This window comes from Salminus brasiliensis, chromosome 21 (genome assembly GCF_030463535.1).
Source record: "Salminus brasiliensis chromosome 21, fSalBra1.hap2, whole genome shotgun sequence".
In the NCBI taxonomy this organism is placed as follows: domain Eukaryota; kingdom Metazoa; phylum Chordata; class Actinopteri; order Characiformes; family Bryconidae; genus Salminus; species Salminus brasiliensis.
The window spans coordinates 2,244,529-2,264,412 of record NC_132898.1 but is presented as its reverse complement, the minus strand read 5'-3'; the positions used below and the strand labels follow the sequence as shown (position 1 = coordinate 2,264,412).

The 19,884-nt window shown below is 41.1% G+C and overlaps 2 protein-coding genes across 2 annotated transcripts in view; both read right to left on the bottom strand.

Annotated features, from left to right (window-relative positions):
* Window positions 1-5,114, bottom strand: part of pparg (peroxisome proliferator-activated receptor gamma) — a 51,534-nt gene extending 46,420 nt beyond the window's left edge. The window contains exon 1 of the mRNA XM_072666502.1: window positions 4,857-5,114. The gene's annotated coding sequence lies outside the window, so the exon portion shown is untranslated. The remainder of the gene's footprint in view (window positions 1-4,856) is intronic.
* A 6,236-nt stretch (window positions 5,115-11,350) lies between these two features.
* syn2b (synapsin IIb) overlaps window positions 11,351-19,884 on the bottom strand; it is an 83,577-nt gene continuing 75,043 nt past the window's right edge. Inside the window, exons 11-13 of the mRNA XM_072666501.1 lie at window positions 18,531-18,597; window positions 12,458-13,088; window positions 11,351-12,335 (exon numbers count right to left, since the gene is read on the bottom strand). Of these exons, the coding sequence (XP_072522602.1) occupies window positions 12,206-12,335; window positions 12,458-13,088; window positions 18,531-18,597 (828 nt within the window). The 3' untranslated portion in view covers window positions 11,351-12,205. The remainder of the gene's footprint in view (window positions 12,336-12,457; window positions 13,089-18,530; window positions 18,598-19,884) is intronic.

The following is a 19,884-nucleotide window of genomic DNA, read 5'->3' as shown; positions in this document are numbered from 1 at the left end:
AATGCATTTATTTATCAAATATTTATTACATTTACTATAATAATCATAAATTCTATCAGATGCTCAAATCGGCTGTATCTCCACTTTCCCACGCGTTTCCTCACACCCAGCATTGAAGTTTAAAGGTTTACGCTGATACCCTTGAAGGAGCGCTCTTTTTTACAACAGGCCAAGTGGCACACACCCACACACACACACCACAGCACACATTTATGAAGATTCAAAGAAAAAGGGTGCATCTTGTGACACGCTGTCCTTAGCTGACGCACACACACCCGAGCGATGGTCTTCAGCGCAGCAAGGACGGGTGAGACAGGGCCTGGGTTACGAGCTGGTTCTGTAGTCGAGGTGGATCAAACTCGAGCAATGAAAACAGCTCGTATCACTGCACCTACATTTACAACAACAGAGCAAAGTCCGGCACATAGTATGTCTGTTATATAACACTCACCATTGCATTGCGCACACACACACACACACACACACACACACACACACACACACACACACACACACACACACATACCTAGATCTACAAGCTAATGATTACACACATATTAGTTCTGCTGCTTTGGCTGCTGTAGTAGTGCCATAAAGGATATATATTACTGACAGAATGGCGGCCTGTTTTTTTGGAGCAAAATAAGATTAATGCTCTGAATAAAAGATGGAAAGGATGTAATTTGGAATATAATAATTACGTAAGAGAGTAATTAAGTAAAAGAAAGAAAGTTAAATGGGATTTGCACTGAATGTCAGCTTTTCAGTACAGCGATTTACAACACAAATATTAAAAACATTTATTAAAACATATATTATAATATTCCACCATAACCAACTAGCAAACCTTCAGTTGTATATGTCATATTAACTAAACTAAGTAAATTATTATTATTATATTATTTTAAAAAAGTAAAATGGGGTAAAAAAAAAAAAAACTACGTAAAACTATGCTGAAAGTTTTTGGTGCAATAGTTTTCCATGATGAAGATTTTTTAGGGGTTAAGTTTCCCCAAGAAACTCGTTAAATGCTGTTGTTTACATCTTATCCATATTACATATGACTGGAATTATGCTTTGAGTAAAACAACACAAATAAAATACATTAAAAAAAGGAAACGTTCCTGAAGCGCAACTGTTGATTTCCCAATTCAGACGTCACCGATTATTTAGTAATTTCCTTAAATAGCGGCCTGCGTTTCAGCTGCTATTTCTGAATGTAGTCACAAGACTGTGACTTTAGTACTGGAATTAAATGGCAGTGATTATCACGGTTCACTGGTCTTTAATATAAGCCCCCCATACCCCCCCAAACCATATCACAGCATTATCACAGAAACTGATAGCAGTAAAATGTGTGTGCACGTAGGCTATACTGTAGGTAATGCATTCAGCTGTTGACACACACACACACACATACACACACTCACACTTACACACTCACACTTACACACTCACACCCCACACATTCCTACCCAAACCAGTTTTACTAACGTCTTGAATCAGCGTGAACGTGAGCTGGTCTTCTTGTCAGACACGAGACCAGAATTTAAACCGCAAACTCCTTCAGCCCTTCAGCCAAACACGTGCTCTAATAACCAAACAGCGCAATAAAGATGACCCTTACAAACCTTCAACCACAGTAAGGTCATAGATGATGACCTTCAAGGAGACCTTTGGACCAGTTACCCCAAAAAAATCCTGAGATCATTTGCGCTACTACAGTCATGCAGAGTCTTCGGACTGATGCTTGCTCAATTTGCCGGAAATACACCCTCGCCAGTAAGAAAGCTGGGCAAGCAGCCTACAGATAGGCAGATGCAGTTGCTTTTATGCTAAATTAGGCCGGAATGCAAAAATTATTCATAATAATAAGCTTTGAATGTGAAGATAAGAAGTATTATTTGTCATTTAGGCCTACTTCTCCACAGGGCAGCTTAAAATAGCTAAGCTAGCCCAGAGTGTTTACATTTAAAGAAGAGCGCTCACACTTTATTTCCTTTATAACAACAGAAATATTCATAAATCATTTACATGTATTTTATATTTACTGAAGATTTTTGTGTTAATCACGAAGTATCACAGTGTGCTTTTCCATTGTGACTGAAACTCAAGAGTGCTGTGGCTAAGCCTATTAGCATGGGTGGGTAGTAAACAGCTAGTCACACCAGCTCTCAAAACTTTCCCTCATAATCAAGAACGTCTGCAAGGAAAGTAAGAATCTTCTGAGCTATATTTCAGTCATAAACACACATTTCATTTAGAGTTTCTGTGTTTTAAGTTCATTGTTTCCTTCTTTTACAGGCCACTAGCTTTAGCATTGCACTGTTTAGCCCACTGAGCTAACAAGAGCCTTTTATGTCTTTTATGTTAAGAACGTTGGAATATTTTTCATGTAATTTCATGTAAAAAGTTAAAAAGTAAGTTCTGGTTTAGCTGTCTTAGCATTTCAAGCTCATTTGGCTGGAATTGCTACACAGTTTGCTAGCATGAGAAGTTACTGCAGTTCTCTGACTGACTCAACTTCTGAACCTCTGCTTAGTATCTATATGAAACAATTAGCGATAGTTCTGAGATGATTCCTCAACAAAACCTGATTTCAGGTACTTTTTTATCACTTTTCTAGATACAAACTGATCTAGGAACAGTTGTACGAGTTCGTACGTCCCACTGGAAGGTCTCAGAGAGGATCGTTTTTGCTTAGTACATGAAACCAGTAGCTATAGCTTTGAGTACTTTCAGACAGTATTTCAATAAAACCTCATTTTATCACATTTATTTCTATAAATTGCACAAAAGTCAAGATTGGTCTCCTTCTACAAGGTCTCAGAGAAGTTATACTGATTGTTCTCATAACCCGAGGCCTTGTCATCAGCTTAGTATCTACACAAAAGCATTAGCTATTTATTGTTAAATACAATATTTTGAGATGATTCCTCAACAAAACCTGGTTTCAGGTACTTTTTTTATCACTTTTCTAGATACAAACTGATCTAGGAACAGTTGTACGAGTTTGTACGTCCCACTGGAAGGTCTCAAAAAGGCTCTTTTTTGCTTAGTACATGAAACCAGTAGCTATAGCTTTGAGTACTTTCAGACGGTATTTCAATAAAACCTCATTTTATCACATTCATTTCCATAAATTGCTGAAAAGTCAAGGTTACTAGAAGGTTTTAGAGACATTATGCTGATTGTTTTCATAACCTGAGACCTCATTGTAGGACAACATGCAACATCAGCTTAGTATCTACACGAAACCATTAGCTATATATAGCTAAATACAGTACTTAGAGATGGTTCTTTAAGAAACCTGGTTTCAGGTACTTTATTACTTTTCGACTTTTACAGACTGGTCATGAACACAAAGTTGTACGTCCCATTCGAAGGTCTCAGAGAGATTATATGTGTTTAGTAGGTGAAACCAGTCGCTATAGCTTTGAGTACTTTCATATATTTCAATGAAACCTAATTTCAGGTACATTAATATATTCCTTGCCGTGATTGTTCTTCTCCTACTAGAAGGTCTCGGAGAAGTTATGCTGATTGTTCTCATAACCTGAGACCTTGTTGTAGGACAACATGCAACCTCAGCTTAGTATCTACACAAAACCATTAGCTATATATTGCTAAATACAGTACTTAGAGATGATTCTTCAACGAAACATCCTTCAAAGTACTTTATCAAATTTAGAGGAGCAGATTGCTCAAAAAGCAAGTCCGTACGTCCCACTAGAAGATCTCAGAGAGGCTCTTTTTGCTTAGAACATGAAACCAGTAGCTATAGCTTTGAGTACTGTCAGACAATATTTCAATAAAACCTCATTTTATCACATTCATTTCCATAACTTGCTCAGAGGTCAAGGTTACTAGAAGGTCTCCGAGAAGTTATGCTGATTATTCTCATTACCTGAGACCTTGTTGTAGGACAACATGCAACCTCAGCTTAGTCTCTACACAAAACCATTAGCTATATATTGCTAAATACAGTACTTAGAGATGATTCTTCAACGCAACATCCTTCAAAGTACTTTATCACATTTATAGGAGAAGATTGCTCAAAAAGCAAGTCCGTATGTCCCACTAGAAGATCTCAGGTTATGTTCATTATTCTCATTAGCTTGCTGCAGGACAACATGCATCCCTTGCTTAGTATCTACACCAAACCATTAGCTATCGAGGACTTTCGAGGAGAAGATTCCTCCATTAAACCTCATTTCAGGAACTTTATTGCACTTCTAGTCATGAATTATTACTAGAAAGTCAAGGTTGCTGAGGTTCTCAGAGAGGGAGTATGCATTTGTCTCCACAGCAAAACAGCAGCACATGTGGAAGTGAGCGAATCTAGGCTGGTCTCTTCTGGTATGTTGCTTAATTTACAATTCACAAATTTCATAATTCACTTTCCCTGCTCTGTTAGGATGGCGGCTGCCTCATAGATCATTGACTTGCAATCTCAGTGAGTGTTCTCAAACTGCTGAGTCACCCAGAAATGATTATCTGCATTGACAAGCAGAGCAGACCTTCATTTTATTGCTGGACCATGTGGAAAAATACAAGTTTGACAACTTTCTAACGCTGTGCACCACTTTCACAGTGGGTGGGCTTCTTCTGAGGGCTTCCACCATGAATTACACCAGGCATTTATGAATGGGATGAATGGATATTAAAGAATATGTGACTATAATAAAGGTCTATAGCCAGTAACGTTCAGAAAGCCCTGGTCGAACCACACAGCTACAGCTAGTGCTTCACAACTGACCCACAACTCAACTCAAAAACTCCAATTCTGCACCAAGCAGGTTCTCAGGTTGGCTCCCAGCTCGCCACGGAGGTGTGGAGGTTCTCCCCGCACTCACCTGAACTCGTCTCTGGAACAGGGGGACTCGCCTCGGTGCTCGACTCTCCGGTGGCTCGTTGAGACGCAGGGCTCAGGAAGGCAGGTTCAGCTCTCCAGCACAGCTCCTCCTGTGGGTCCGTGTTGACGGAGGCTGATTTTGGGGGGGGTGAATGTCTGTAATCGGCGAAAACGGCGCGACGGTGACGGTCTGCTCGCTGCTGAGTCGTTGTGGCTCTCACTGTGTGGGGCACTGATGCTCTCTCATGTTTCCCCTCCCATCTGGAGAGAAGGACAGGCCTGTCTGCTCCAGCTCACTCACTCAGGTCCGGATTGGTGGGCTTCAGACCCCCAGTTCAAGTCTCTCAGCTTTCACAGCCCACAGCATAGCCTAGACCTTTAATTTCCTTTATAATAAATTATGGAATTATTAGGTAATGATAAAGAGGACATACATACCAATCAATATAAAGGAACATGCTCATTATACAGACTAATTTAACATAAACAAATTTTATTTAAAGTTTATTTTTTAAATAAAGGGAAATGTTTACTCATCATTTGTTTTTAAGTTTAACTTGGAAGAAAAACTCAGTAAATGTGCAAATTGTACTTAGAAATATGAACCTTAGCTCTTATATGCATTTATTACTAAGAATGAGCTGAGAACAGTTTAGTAAAGTTAAAATAACATTTAAAAATAAAATGAAATTTAGCTTGGATAACTTTATTTATTTATTTTTCTTTACACTTCACACTTTTGTAGCAATAAGTATTGTAAAATATAATAATAATTATAATTAAAATAATAATAATAAATAGTAAATATATATATACAATAAAAATATTATAAATAATAATAAAAATATATATAATAATAAACATAATAAATGTAATAACATGCATAATAAAGTGATGCCCTTTTTTAAATCAATAATGTAAAACCTTGCATTCGGTTTTGTGTTCGAGTTTTCAGAGTTTCTATTACATCTCTGAATGTTATCACATTCTTAGGAAGGGAAATTATGACAGTATTAAGTGCGACATACAGTCTAAACATAAATAAAAATTATAAGCAAATAAATTAAAGTTGAAGTCTATACTATTATATATTTCTGTTAAATATTAGTTTGTTAAAATTGCTTACATTTTGTAGTGAAATCTACTGTTATTGTTATTATTATTTTTATTTTGGGAAATTTTAAAACCTAAAAACATTCAAATGACTAAAATTGACTGCTCCTTTTTTTGAGATGTAACTACAAATACACATAAATATTTAAAAACTTTAGTCATATTTGTATAACTTCACAACCTCACAAAAAAAAACACATTTAGAAGTATTTGAAATATATTTATTCAAATATGTTTTTCAAACTAGTTCATTTTTTTTATTCATTTATTTATTTATTTTTTATTTGTAGCAAATAAATGATCATTACTGGTAATAAAAAAACCCAGATTTGTGGTAACTGTTTTTTGCTGGGTCATGTGGCTCTCCTGCTGATCTTAACCCAGTTCCTCAAAAGATCCTCAGTGTTCAGATCATCTTAACTGGTTGAGACAGTCTTTGTGTTTGATTGTCTTTGTGTTGATATTTATTCCAAAATAAGACCAATTTTTTTGACATATTTTTTATTCATGTAGGAACAACGCACTCCGTAAAATCCAATGTGTTACTTTTTCAGTGGTTCATCGTTAGCAAATAACATTGCCCCCAAAACCCAACTTCCCACCATTAAAGGGGAATTAAATAAGTGGTTAAGATGTAAACAAACTCATTGAGAGTGGGTTTGGTGTGAAATAGTGAAATGTAAAAAACAAAACCTACAAATTTCTCAATGATTTCAGAACCATTTAGGGAGGTTTAAGAAGCATTAAACTTTCCAGACATCTGGTTCCATTCACCACCACTGTGGACAACATGGTACGTTTCTCTGGAACGGAGCGCTTCACTCCAAACTACTTTAAATGACTTTATTCACATTTATTCACATCCTTATCATTGCATTATGCAAAACAATTCAAGATTTGTTGGATTCCCCTTTAAACTGAAGGCCCTACTGTATAAAAGACTCCTTAAAAATGCTTAAAGAAATCAACAGAACTCACCGTAATGAGATTTTTACGTAATTACGCCTACTACGAAAGAACCGAGCACTGAAACAACTCTGAACTTCTCTCTCCACTGCAGAGAATCGCAAATGTGTGACTTGCAACATATATTTATATATCTATCTCCTTTATGTGTAATCTAAATGATCTTGATCTGTGAAATATGCACAAGTCTCTGAGGGCCTTTTGCATGAACGACCACAACTGGCTCTTGACCACAGAGCTGGCGTTACCCACATGCATTGCAAAAGCGCACTAGAGACGTTAATAAACACATGTTGAGAGATTTTGAGCATATATATATATAAATATATATAAATATATATATGTATAAAGTTAATGTGCAGCTGTGGTACACTTATTAATAATGCGAGGAGCTGGCGAAGAGGAAATTGTTCTGTTTGTTCTGATCAGACCAATAAACATGTTTGTTTTTTGTCTTGTATTTGTGCAAGCACTCAACCCCTAGCCACAAACCTACCTGCTATGACTGCACCATTGACTAAGCATCTGCCAGGGGAGGTGTAGCGAATGCCCTCGCACCCAAGGCTTGTAAATGATTGGACGTGGGCTGTGCTTATTTCCATTAATGGCATTATTTAAACTACAGCTTTATACTACCACTCTAATGCAGCCTTCTGTACCGCCACAGTTAGTTAAAGGGGAAGTCCGCTACTGTTTTAAGAGTGGAGCCAGGCGTCTAAACCTGATAAATATATACTGAATTGATTTTTTATAGACGAGATTTCAGGCTTATACATATTTTTTTAATCTACAAATCCACTCATGGTGGAGGGATACGTGCAGCGGGTTGTGCGGCAAGAAATAAAATAGTCCCCAAAGAAAAGCTATGGTTTTTCCACCATTCGTATAAAACCCAGAAGGCACGTGCAGGTCCGCTGGTGGGTTTGGGGGGTAGATAAAATGACGATATTTGTTTTATAGTCATGCAGAGGCCTGGTTACATTCACCACCATTGTAAAGAAATCTGAGTGGGTAGGTTTCTCCACAATGAATCATTTCACACCAGCTCCACTCCGACTGACTTTGTTTACATTTTAACCACTGAATTCTGCATAAATTTCGAACATTTGGTGGAATTCCCCTTTTACCAACTTTAGATTACAATCATGTGCCTACTGTGGGCGGACTGCAGCTCACAGAGGCAGATTACACCATCTAAAAACATGGCACTCCTCTTTTTTGGGGGTATGCCAGTATCAGCCTGTACGATGACTCATTTTATCTGTCACAATAACTGTTAATTTAAACCTCACTCATTATACACAGGTCAGCCATAACATTAAAACCACCTAATATCGCGTGGGTCAGCCTCATGCCGGCAAAACGGCCCTGACCCATCAAGCCATGGACTCCACAAGAGCTTTTACAGTGCCCTGTGGTATCACTCAGACCGACGTTGGGAGCAGATCCTTAACTGAAGCCCTGTAAGTTGGTGAGGTCCTCACCAACCTCCTCCATGAGTGTCAGTTAGGCCTTGGATGCCCATGATCCTGACGCAAGCCGGTTCACAGGTTCTTGCACCTTTGGTAGGTGCTGACCACTGCATACAGCCGGGAACACCCCACAAGAGCCCCACTTTTCGGAGATGTCTCCAGTCATTGTCTAGAACATCACCTGCGGCCTGATATGTAGATGCACACCTGGAACCCGGATCTTCAGCAATCTTCACTGTGCTTCATCTCTCACCCGTGGTTTTAATGTTATAGCTGTACATATGGAGATACATATGGTGTACCTCTATGTCAGATGTCAGATGTTTCCACGACTGTAGCTGTGCAGTGCAGCTTTTAGGCAGTGCTCGTACCTTCAGCTGTTTATTTGGTGTGTTTTCCCGGACCCATGAGATGCTTTTAGCTTCTGAGAAGTAGATTTATGCCACTTTTGTGGTGCCTTTGAGGTGAACGCAAGCGCAGGGGGGTAGAAATAGCACACTTAAATGACTTTTCTCACACTTAAAAGCGAGCGCACCATCTTCACTCTGTTTACTTGTTTTCTCACTCACACACACTTACACACACACACACACACACACACACTGACAGATTTAGACTTGAGAAGCATTAATTGTGTATATCGCCGCTGTCATGAAAATCCTCACATGTCTTTGAAAAGGCAGCTTTACAGGAGGAGGAAAAAACTTCTGAACTTTTAATGGAAGTCAGTGTAAAAAGATTTGACTGCAGGTCAATTTGGAGCATTTCTATTGGTCCGTTCATCCTGGACTTTGGATACAATGTAAAGAACAGCTACCAGATTCAGTGAGAATTGACAAAAATGGACATTGAAGGTTTTTGAGTGACAGCGGTGATGTGACCCTAATAAAGTAGATCAAACTGTCAATTTCAATTCGTTACCTAATCAAGTTTCCCCCAAATCTTCACTTTTACAACTTTCCAGTCAGAACAGCAGACGCTTGTAGTGTTTTGGTATTTTTTGGTGTTTAAATGAGCACAAAAAACAGCTTTGCACAATAAGTGCAATAACAGAAGCTTGTACTCGAACAAAGAGATTTCTGCCATAAAGACAAAGACAGGTCAGAATCTTACCCACTGTCATTGTTAGTAATCTGGAAGATGTGTTTGGTGGGCTTTCACGCACCATGTAGATCTTCAAAAATCACCTAGCGCCACCTGCTGGTGATCCACGGTCATGTTGTCATGTACACACACTGCTTCATAAGTTTTGCTTCATGTTGGATCATTTCATCACATGGCAAACGTTTCAGAACCTTGTCATTAACCAAATGTCCACTGATTGCATAAGTAAGTGTAATAACTGTGTAATAACACATTCATAATATCTGTAACAACAGTGTAACAGCTGCATTCAGTGTTACAGTTGAATAACATTAGTCCAGTTTCTGTAAATACATACATTTTTGACACAAGCGTGTCCCAGTAGTAGTGTGTTCTCTAGTATGTTGTTATACAGGTGTTATCCAGGTGTTATACAGGTGTTATATCGGGTGTTATACAGGTGTTATATCGGGTGAGGGTAATTACATTTCTGTGGGCTGCTGCTGCGTTTCCTGTTCTAAGTGTTGAGTAATTAGATGAGTCAAGACTGAAGTTGATGTATGTGTGTTTTATCTTTAGCCAACTTTAACAGAACATTAACGTCAGTATTTACACTGTTATTGTATGATTGTTAATGTGTAACTACATAGTTATTACAGACACTTTCATTAAAATTAGGTACAAATCCAGATGCACACTACCATTCAAAGGTGTGGATCCACTGTAGCCAATAAAAAGGATTTTTTGAAAAGAAACAATGATAATAATAATAATAATAATAATAATAATATCCAAATAACATTGATATCCAGAATGCCTCATATTACATAAGTTAAACCTTACAGAAATTATAATAAACAGAAAAGTTATTAATACGTATTACTTAACACAATACTTATATTAAACAAAACATCAATAAATACCATTTGCAAGTTATATATTTATATATAATAAACATTTATATCATGTATGAGTCACTGAAGTTATTATATCTTGACAAAAAGATAAAAGTATATAGGACACTCTTAAAACACCTTAAAAAGCAGGTCTTCCAGGGTTCTCTAGTAAAAACAGTGGTTCTGTATAGAGATATTTGAGCTCTTAAATCCTGGTTTAATCCTTAGAGTAGCTTTTAAAACTAATAATAACAGTAATAATAATGAAATAAAAGGGTTCTACCATTGTTATGAATCAAAGAATCAAAAAGGGGTTCTTTGACAACAACAGTGGAACCCGGCTCTGAGTGGCTCTGCAGTTTAATGTGCTACAGCTATGGCCGGGGGGACGCGAGCTCAAATCTAAGCTATGATGCTTTGCCATCAGCAGCCGGAGTCGGGAGAGAGAGCACAATTGGCCTTCGGTGGGTAGATGGCGCTCTCTCCCCTCATTGCTCTTAAGGGATGTTATGTTGGCCGACACCTGGCCGGTTCCTCAGAGCGTATTGGCTGCCCAGCTCCTCCTAGTGTGGGGAGCGTTGCTAGTGCGAGGGGGAGGGCTAGGAACAAGTGGGTTAATTGACAGCACCAAATTGGGAGAAAAAGGGAAAAGGGGTGGTCAAACCCTGAAATTATATATACCTCTTTAAAGGGTTAATATTAATATAAGGGAATCCAAACTTTTGAACAGTATGTATGTGTGTTTATACGATTACGGGTATCTGAATCTGGATTGCACTCGTCCTACAGTATAATCTAAACCTATAATCTAATCTAATTAAACAACAAAGCAACCCAACAAAAGCTTCCACATCATACATCAGGTCTACATCAACACGTCGTCAGTGTTGACGAACGCGTCGGATAAATGAACAAATGAATGAAGGACAGAATACAGAAAGCAACAAGCACATGTAGGTCACCAGTAAATTAGTGGAATGAAGTGCCACATATTTATTGACACCTGTACAGAAAAAACAACCGTCACGGGGTCATGCAAAGCAGTACTACTGTGAACGAAGGAAACACAACGTGAACAATATGACGGCAGAAGGAAATGGTTTACAACTGAAACTCCTGAGATGCTGAACGTACAGTACGATACAATATGTAAGGATACTACATGGCACTCATGAGTAACTTGACGCTATGTCGGTCATGTGCCGGACCCAAGCCACACCACAGAACACCAGGCATTCCACTGAAACGCCACTACTGCATTGAAACGAACCAGTCCAAGCACTGCATACTGTAGGATTCTCGGATAGGAAAGTGCTTGGTCTGATGGAGGTAATGTGGAACTAATGTCTCGTCGGCTAATAAGTACAACAGATCAACTAGATATACACACTGCGCTGGAGAGACGAGGGAGACTACTCACAGATATTTCTTCTTTGGGTAAATTAAACACACTTCCACGATAAGGCTACAACATCAAGGGGTTAATGAACAACCTCAGCATGAACCAGGCTCTCTTGCTCTCGACTGCCTCAGAAATCCATTTCCTCCAAACCATGCATCGCCAACTGGCCTCCTTCTCCTCCTTCTCGTATAGATGGCAATGTTTCAGACCAGTGCAAATCAAACATGTAAACACCAACACGTTCGCCGGGAACAATCACCGTACACCGGCTTATCTCCACTTGCTTATCGACATTCAGACATTTACAGCAGAGTTGGGAGGAGGGTACAATGTATACAGCTACATGGAGTCAACCTCAGACCAGGACACACTTCCGTCGATCAAGTCCACGGCCAAGCTTGGAAACACAAGTTGGCCACTAGTCAGAGAAGAGGCTGGCGAAAGACTTCCGCAAGTTTCGGATGGTCTCTGCCTTGGCTTCGTCCTCGTTGCTGGAGCGGAAGGTCTCGCCGAAGGCATTGAAGGCATTGGTCAGGGACTGGGATTTGCTGGAAAAGAGAAGGAGAAGAAGACTCGTTAGGTCTCGTTAGGGCTACACTATGGGAAAGGGTTCTCTGGCTTGTAGTAGTGATGGCAATTGACATTCCAACGTGGAGCATGAAGAACTTACTTTAAGAAAGGATGTGATGACTTCTGCTGAGGTGCCGGCTGTTCCTCTACAGGACCCTGCTCAGGAGCTGAGGCCGGTCCAGGGGCAGTGGACGGCGCAGGAGCCGAAGGTGCCGCTTCGGACGGAGCCGCTCTCTGAGCTGGAGCTTCAACCTGGGTTTGCTCTTTAGGCACAGGCTTGGGTTGGACCTGGGGTTTAGCAGGGGACTGGGGTTTGTTAGGAGACTGGGGTTTAGCGGGGGCTTTGGCTGGGGACTGTACCTGTGTGGGGGCTGAATTTGTCTGGGAAGGACTCTGATCTGCGCCTTCAGGCTGCACCTTAGGATGGGCCTTGGCAGGAGGTGGGGTCTGGGGCTTTGGTTGGATCTGAGGCTTGGAGTTTCGCCGGACTGGAGGCACAGGCTTTGGGGGAAGTGGCTTTGGAGGCTGGGGTTTCGGGGGCAGTTCCGTCGGCTTCCCCGGGGCCGGCACAGGCGTCGCCTGAGCTTGGGGCTTGGGCTGCTGTGTTGTGGGAGGAGGAGTTGGGGTGGGAGCTGCCTTTGGCACGGGTTCCAGGGCAGGAGCACTAGGGGCTGGCTCAGATGGAAGTTCTTGACTCTTAGGTTGGGACTCTTGGGGTTTCACTGGGGCCCCTAGGTTTAGTACAAAAGAGACTCATCACATTACAACATTGTTTGCATTTCAGTGCTAAAGAAGAAGGTTTTAAATCCAGCACCAGTTGCTCTGATCTTCTAATCAGTCAGGTTACAAAGAAGGCACCCCCAAGTCTGGCCAAAGTAAAGGTACAAGTGGAAGAAACCAGTGGGAAACTGATTTGGTTTACCAATAAAGGCGAAATGAAATCGGAGGGGAAGATACACTCGGGAGAGGCTGGAATGAGAGGATATAGGGAAAAATTGGGGAACACTTTCCTTGAAACTTGCTACCTAACACTGACATAATTACCATCTCTAAACATTTCATGGCAGATGCGTGGTCTTCGCAGATAATATCCCATATCAATTTGATGCTGTTATACTACAAAATATGACGTTATGTAGCCGTGTACAAGGAAAGTCTTACCAACAGCTGTTTTAGGAAAACTGGAAATCACCACACATGCAAATAAGTAACAGCTAAGTCAAGAAAACACACACTACATTTTAAAATGTGGAAAGTGGGCGTAACTGCAGGGCAGCATTCATTAGGCTACATATCGCCTAGATCTTCCTTGGCAACAGACGGAAACCTAAAAAACCAGGGGCAATGAGTGGCTCAGCGGTCTGCTGATGCGCTACTAGTAAGGCCTAGTGTGGGTTGCAAGGTCGGATCCCGAGTCATGGCGCTTTGCCATCAGAAGCCGGAGTCTGAGACAGCATAATCGGACGTGCTCATCCATGAGATGGATGAGGTTTTATGTAGGTTTATGCCAGTTGTCATGAAGGAGCATTGCAGGCCTCCATAGATGTCATGTAGTCTTACGAATGCTGCCCTGTTGTAGTGTTGCCAGAATTTGAATCTTTTCGAGATTGAGTCCTTGATCTTCTGGAGATTTTGTTCAGAACAATAAATAAGAAAATAAAATATTATACAGAAATGTAAAATGTAATTAAAGTAATATAGGAAAACATGCATTATTAAAATAAAGTGATTGTGTGCTGTATAGAGTTCGACAGATGTGTCAAATCCTGGTCTAGAAAACAGAAAACCTTGCCAGAATTTGCCTGAACAGCCTGGACAGCTCGAGTAAGCTTAAAGCAGCAGGAGATCCATGAACCTTTTACACCTTTTAAGTGGGCCCATGCTTCATTTATTCACTCATTCAGATGAAAACTTAATAGGCCCTACAATAGAACCCTGTGGGACTCTCCACAAAGCGCAATGGAATTGAGCTGAATTTAACAGAATAGTAAACCTAGGCTTCAGGAGGTTAAGGTAGTTAGAACAAATGTCTCAGGCTGTTTTTTTACTTTCTGGACCTGGATTTGCCACTATACTCATGACCCACAGCTGGGCGTGTTTTATATTGGATGTGTCGCTTGATAAGAGCTAATTATCGTTATCACAGTTCAGTCTCATGCCTTGTGTCCATGAGGAGAGCCTACAAAGGCTTTGGTAATAGTTAGAGGTTCACAATGACCAGACATAATAATGCATGTCTGCAAAACTTGCAGAAATGATGGAACCAAAATATGATACAGTAACACAGAACATACAGGTCTTGCAAAGGGGAGCTTTATTACTTTGGACATGAGGGTGGGGGGGGGGCTATATAGGTCTGTACCAGACACTCCGAGAGCAATCAAAAATAAGTGTCCAAACCTTCAACACAAGTACTGGATTTAAAGAGACGGTATTGAAATGTCAGGTGGAGTTGGTTTAGTCTGTAAAGGCAGTATTGTCAGGAAACCCAGACATTGTTTTTAGAGCTCCAAAAATAATAATAATATAATAACATCCAGTGTCATTTCAAACCAAAACCTGACTTTTCCATTTGTCTCTCCACTCTTTGGTAAAACGGCATGCAAGTAATTTAGCTCTTCCAAACATGCGGCCAAACAACGGCAGTTTATAGCTTTTAACAGCATGAAAAGTAGAAAAGTGAAGATTGTTAATCAGTGAAACACAATGGCCACCGACTTCTCATTGTTATGGACTGTGTTTTGTCTTCATCAGTGCGCGAATGACATTGTACTCACTGAATCTCACTGAATGCTTTTGCATAAAAAACAACATTGATTAAAACGTATAAATAAATGGCAGTAAAAATAACTAAGAGAGATAAACTGCCAACAGTACATTATAAGCAACGGTCATTACGGATTACAGTCATTAACAGTGATTATTAAAATTCATTATTGGAAAAAAACCCTCTTGTTGTGTTTAGTATTGAAAATATCCACCAAAACAGTCATATTGCTTAAAAATGTCAATCATATCTGTACAAAAAAGGCTAGTTTGACCGTTCCCCTCTCTGGAATATATTGATCACCGACTTTGGTGAAATTGGACACATTTTCAAACTTGATGGCTTCAGTTGTAACCAAAAAAGAGAACGTATTAAAAAAGAGATCCCAAAAGCATTCATCAAAATTCCCCCAGACGCTAAACTCCTCAACAAGGCCTCGCTAGAGTTCATTCCAACTCCCGTCAGCAATCCGATGTCAGAAACAGCCAACGCTTTCCTAAAGAGGCAGTGCTCACAAGGCTGGATGACGCCTGCATACACCTCTTCATCAGCCATAACATTAAAACCACTGACAGGAAATAACACTGAATAACACTGATAAACTGGTTCCAGTGGCTGCGGTCAACGAGAGGGATCTACGCACTAGGCAGCGAGTGAACAGTCAGTTCTTGAAGGCGATGAAGGTGCTGAAGCAGGAAAAATGTGTAGGAAGCAAGCGTAGGAATCTGGCACTTTGGTCAGAACACCTCCAGAACATCAGGCAGGTCTTTTGGGGTGTGCAGTGGTCAGTACATTCCAAAAGTGCTTCGAAGTTAAGAACAACTGGACACCCAAGGCTTACTGATGCTCATGGAGGTCCTTAAAAGACTTAAAGGATCTGCTGCTGGCATTTGGTGGAATTAGTGCCAGATATCCACGATTTAGGGCTGATTTGAGACCTACTCAGTATTATGTAAGTGGTTTTAATGTTATGGCTGTGGGGTTATGAACACTGCCCTTCAGTAAGGTGTTACCAAAGGGTCTCAATACTAAAGGTAGGCAATAGACTGCACTTGAGCACACTATAGAGTTTCATGTACATTCACTATGGAAACACAGTATTACATTCAGTTCCCAGTTTCTGCAACGTCACTCATGCAAAGCTACATGAACTACATCTGCCTTACAAAGCCACTACTGTCACAAACCTCAACACACACCGTCGATTAGAGTATACACACATGTACAACAGCGAAACTATTCAGCTAGCAGTCACCAGGCAGTGAGGAACTTGCTCACTTATCAAAATAGGTGTAAACAGTAGCAGGAGAGTATCCCTGCACCCTGCATAGGCACAATTAGCATTTCGGTTTAGTGTAAACTGCCGATGGTAGCCTCAAGAAAACTCAAGTTACAAGAAAAAGCAGCCAGAAAACACATAAAACATCAAACAGTACAGTTGAACGCTGCATCGGGACAAGACGTGAGCCCCTTTCACGCATGCACTTCTAAATGGGAAGGGGTTCAGTGGGTACGCAAGTCGAAGTCAAAGTCCTGAAAGGCAAAATTCATCCAATGAAAGCCAGCACAATTCCCGGAGTAACAAGAGTAGTCAACTCTGTCAAAAGTTGATGAGCTGAGAAGTGCTAGAGGAAAATCGTTGCCTAAAGTACCTAGGACTAACCGTTGCCTAAAATACTCAGTAAGTTGCCAGGCTACAGCTGGGAAGAGCATGGGAATAGCCGTTACCTAACAAGCTGCCAGGATGAAGCTGGGAAGTAACTGGGAATATTCACTGCCTGAAGTACCTAACAGGCTGCCAGGATAAAGCTGGGAACTGGATGGGAATAGCCGTTGCCTAAAGTACCTGACAGGCTGTCAGGCTAATGCTGGGAAGTGTCTGGAAATGATCCTTGCCTAAAGTGCCTAACAGACTGTTAGGCTAAGGCTGGGAAGAGCATGGGAATAACTGTTGCCTAAAGTACCTACCAGGCTGCCAGGATGAAGCTGGGAAGTAACTAAGAATATTCACTGCCTAAAGTGCCTACCAGGCTGCCAGGCTAAGGCTGGGAAGTGTCTGGGAATAATCGCTGCATAAAGTGCCTACCAGGCTGTTAGGCTAAAGCTGGGAATTGGATGGGAATAACTGTTGCCTAATGTACCTGACAGACTGCCAGGATACAGCTGGGACGTGTCTGGGAGTGATAGTGATCCTTGCATAAAGTGCCTACCAGGCTGTTAGGCTAAAGCTGGGAAAAGCATGGGAATAGCCATTGTCTAAAGTACCTGACAGACTGCCAAGGTATAGCTGGGAAGTGTCTTGGAAGGATCCTTGCCTAAAGTACTGAACAGACTGCCGGGCTAAAGCTGGGAAGTGTCTGGGAATATTCATTGCCTAAAATACCTAACAAGCTGCTAAGATATAAGGCTGCGAAGTACCTGGGAATGGCCCTTGCCTAAAATACTTACCAGGCTGCCAGGATAAAGCTGGGAAGTATGTGGGAATAATCCTTGCCTAAAGTATCTGACAGGCTGCCAGGCTACAGCTGGTAAGAGCACGGGAATAATCGCTGCCTAACATACTCAATAGGCTGCCAGGCTAAGGCCAGTAAAGTACTTGGGAATAAACATTGCCTAAAGTGCCTAACAGGCCACCAGGTAAAGCTGGGAAGTACCTAACTAGCATGGCTTTCCCTCATACATGTAAAAAGCTAACATTTGAACTTTGCATCAACATTTGACAGTGTCAACTATTTTGGTTAGAATGGGAGGATCAGGAGCGACTGAAGCCGATACTTTCCTTGAATGCAGAGACGTTGAGATTACAGCTGGAAGAGCGGAACGACTCTGAAACGCTTTTGTTTTTACAGTTTTTAAGTTTTATGGTTTTGTTTCAAAGGTAAAAACCATGCAGGAGTGTATTCTGAATATGATTCTGAATCGAAGTGAATTCACCCTGACTGTGGGAGCAAAAACGATAACGACAATTTTGATATTTCTCGTTGTTTCACAGTAGTTTTCAGTTTTCAGAGAGAAAAAGCTTTACTGTATTTAAGATTCAGGAATGAAAGGAACTGTCACATCCTGTTCAATCAAACGTCTACGGCGAGTATAAACATGAGCATCCTAGGAAATTATGTTTTTTAAAGAGCTGCATTTGTCCAGGAATCAAAGGTCAAGCATTACCGGTTAAAGTAACCCATTTAGAGTGTGGAATCAGGTTCTAGTCAAAGCCAACTGAAAGACTTCAGACGAGCACAATCCCAAACTGAACCCCAATCGCTTTTCAATTACTAACATCTGCAGTTCCCTTTTTCTCTGCAGCTGAAACATCTGCCTGGCCTTTCTGTAGGGGGAAATCACTTTGCCTGGACTTGTTTTGCTCCTACAGCAACTCCATTACAGTCGAGAATGTACTGTAAACAACCTTGAGGAGGGACACGCTGGGATGGAGTCCTGTTGGGGTCAGGCAGGCCTTCCTTTAAGGCGGAGCTCTGTGGAGACACATACATATACATGCATAGAATAGATAATAGACACAGTTCTTTTTTTCTGTTGTAGTTCTGCACTCTGCCCTCTAGGTATATCTAGCACATCTGTAGCAAATAACACAAATCATAGCAATACCTTCTGCAAATGATCTGACAGATGTTTCTCATGATGGGTGTGTATATGTTTTAGAAATTCACTCTTATATCATTTGAATCTCCCTCCGGGTGGCTGTAATAGAGCACTGTTTTGAAGAAGATCAATAACTTACAGTGAGAGCTAGCTAGGCTAAAGTACAGCCTCCAAACATGGTGGAGGTAGTTTCATCAACATCTCACAGTGTGAGCTACCAAGGCTAAAGTACAGCTTTAAAACATGGTGGAGGTAGTTTCACACACTGCTACTGTGGTTACAGTTAGTCATATACAGCCATATACTGCTCATATGGGGCTCACATGGGTTGGAGGTGGGCTAGGTGGGTTCCTGGTGGGAATGGGCTCTGAGTGAGTTTGTACATTTTGGACTGGCACCCAGTTGGTCTTCCCAAATGGCTTATATTGTTGCAGTTCACCCTAATCTCACATGGATCCCATGTAGACCCCGCATGTAGCGTACAACCCAGATGGATTATTATTTTTTATATTTTTTAATATATATATCCCATCTTATTATTTTTATAAAAAGCCACAATTTTAAGTGGTTGTTTTATTTTGATTCTACAGCAGGTGGCGCCAGGTTCCTACAACATTGGAACTGTTGGAGGGGAAGCAGCTGTATGGAGGGTACGCAGCTGTATGGAGGGTGAGCAGCTGTATGGAGGGTAAGCAGCTGTATGGAGGGTAAGCAGCTGTATGGAGGGTACGCAGCTGTATGGAGGGTAAGCTGTATGGAGGGTACGCTGCTGTATGGAGGGTAAGCAGCTCTATGGAGGGTATGCAGCTGTATGGAGGGTACGCAGCTGTATGGAGGGTAAGCTGTATGGAGGGTAAGCAGCTGTATGGAGGGTACACAGCTGTATGGAGGGTACACAGCTGTATGGAGGGTACACAGCTGTATGGAGGGTACGCAGCTGTATGGAGGGTAAGCAGCTGTATGGAGGGTACGCTGTATGGAGGGTAAGCTGTATGGAGGGTAAGCAGCTGTATGGAGGGTAAGCAGCTGTATGGAGGGTATGCAGCTGTATGGAGGGTACGCAGCTGTATGGAGGGTACGCAGCTGTATGGAGGGTAAGCAGCTCTATGGAGGGTAAGCAGCTGTATGGAGGGTAAGCAGCTGTAGGGAGGGTAAGCAGC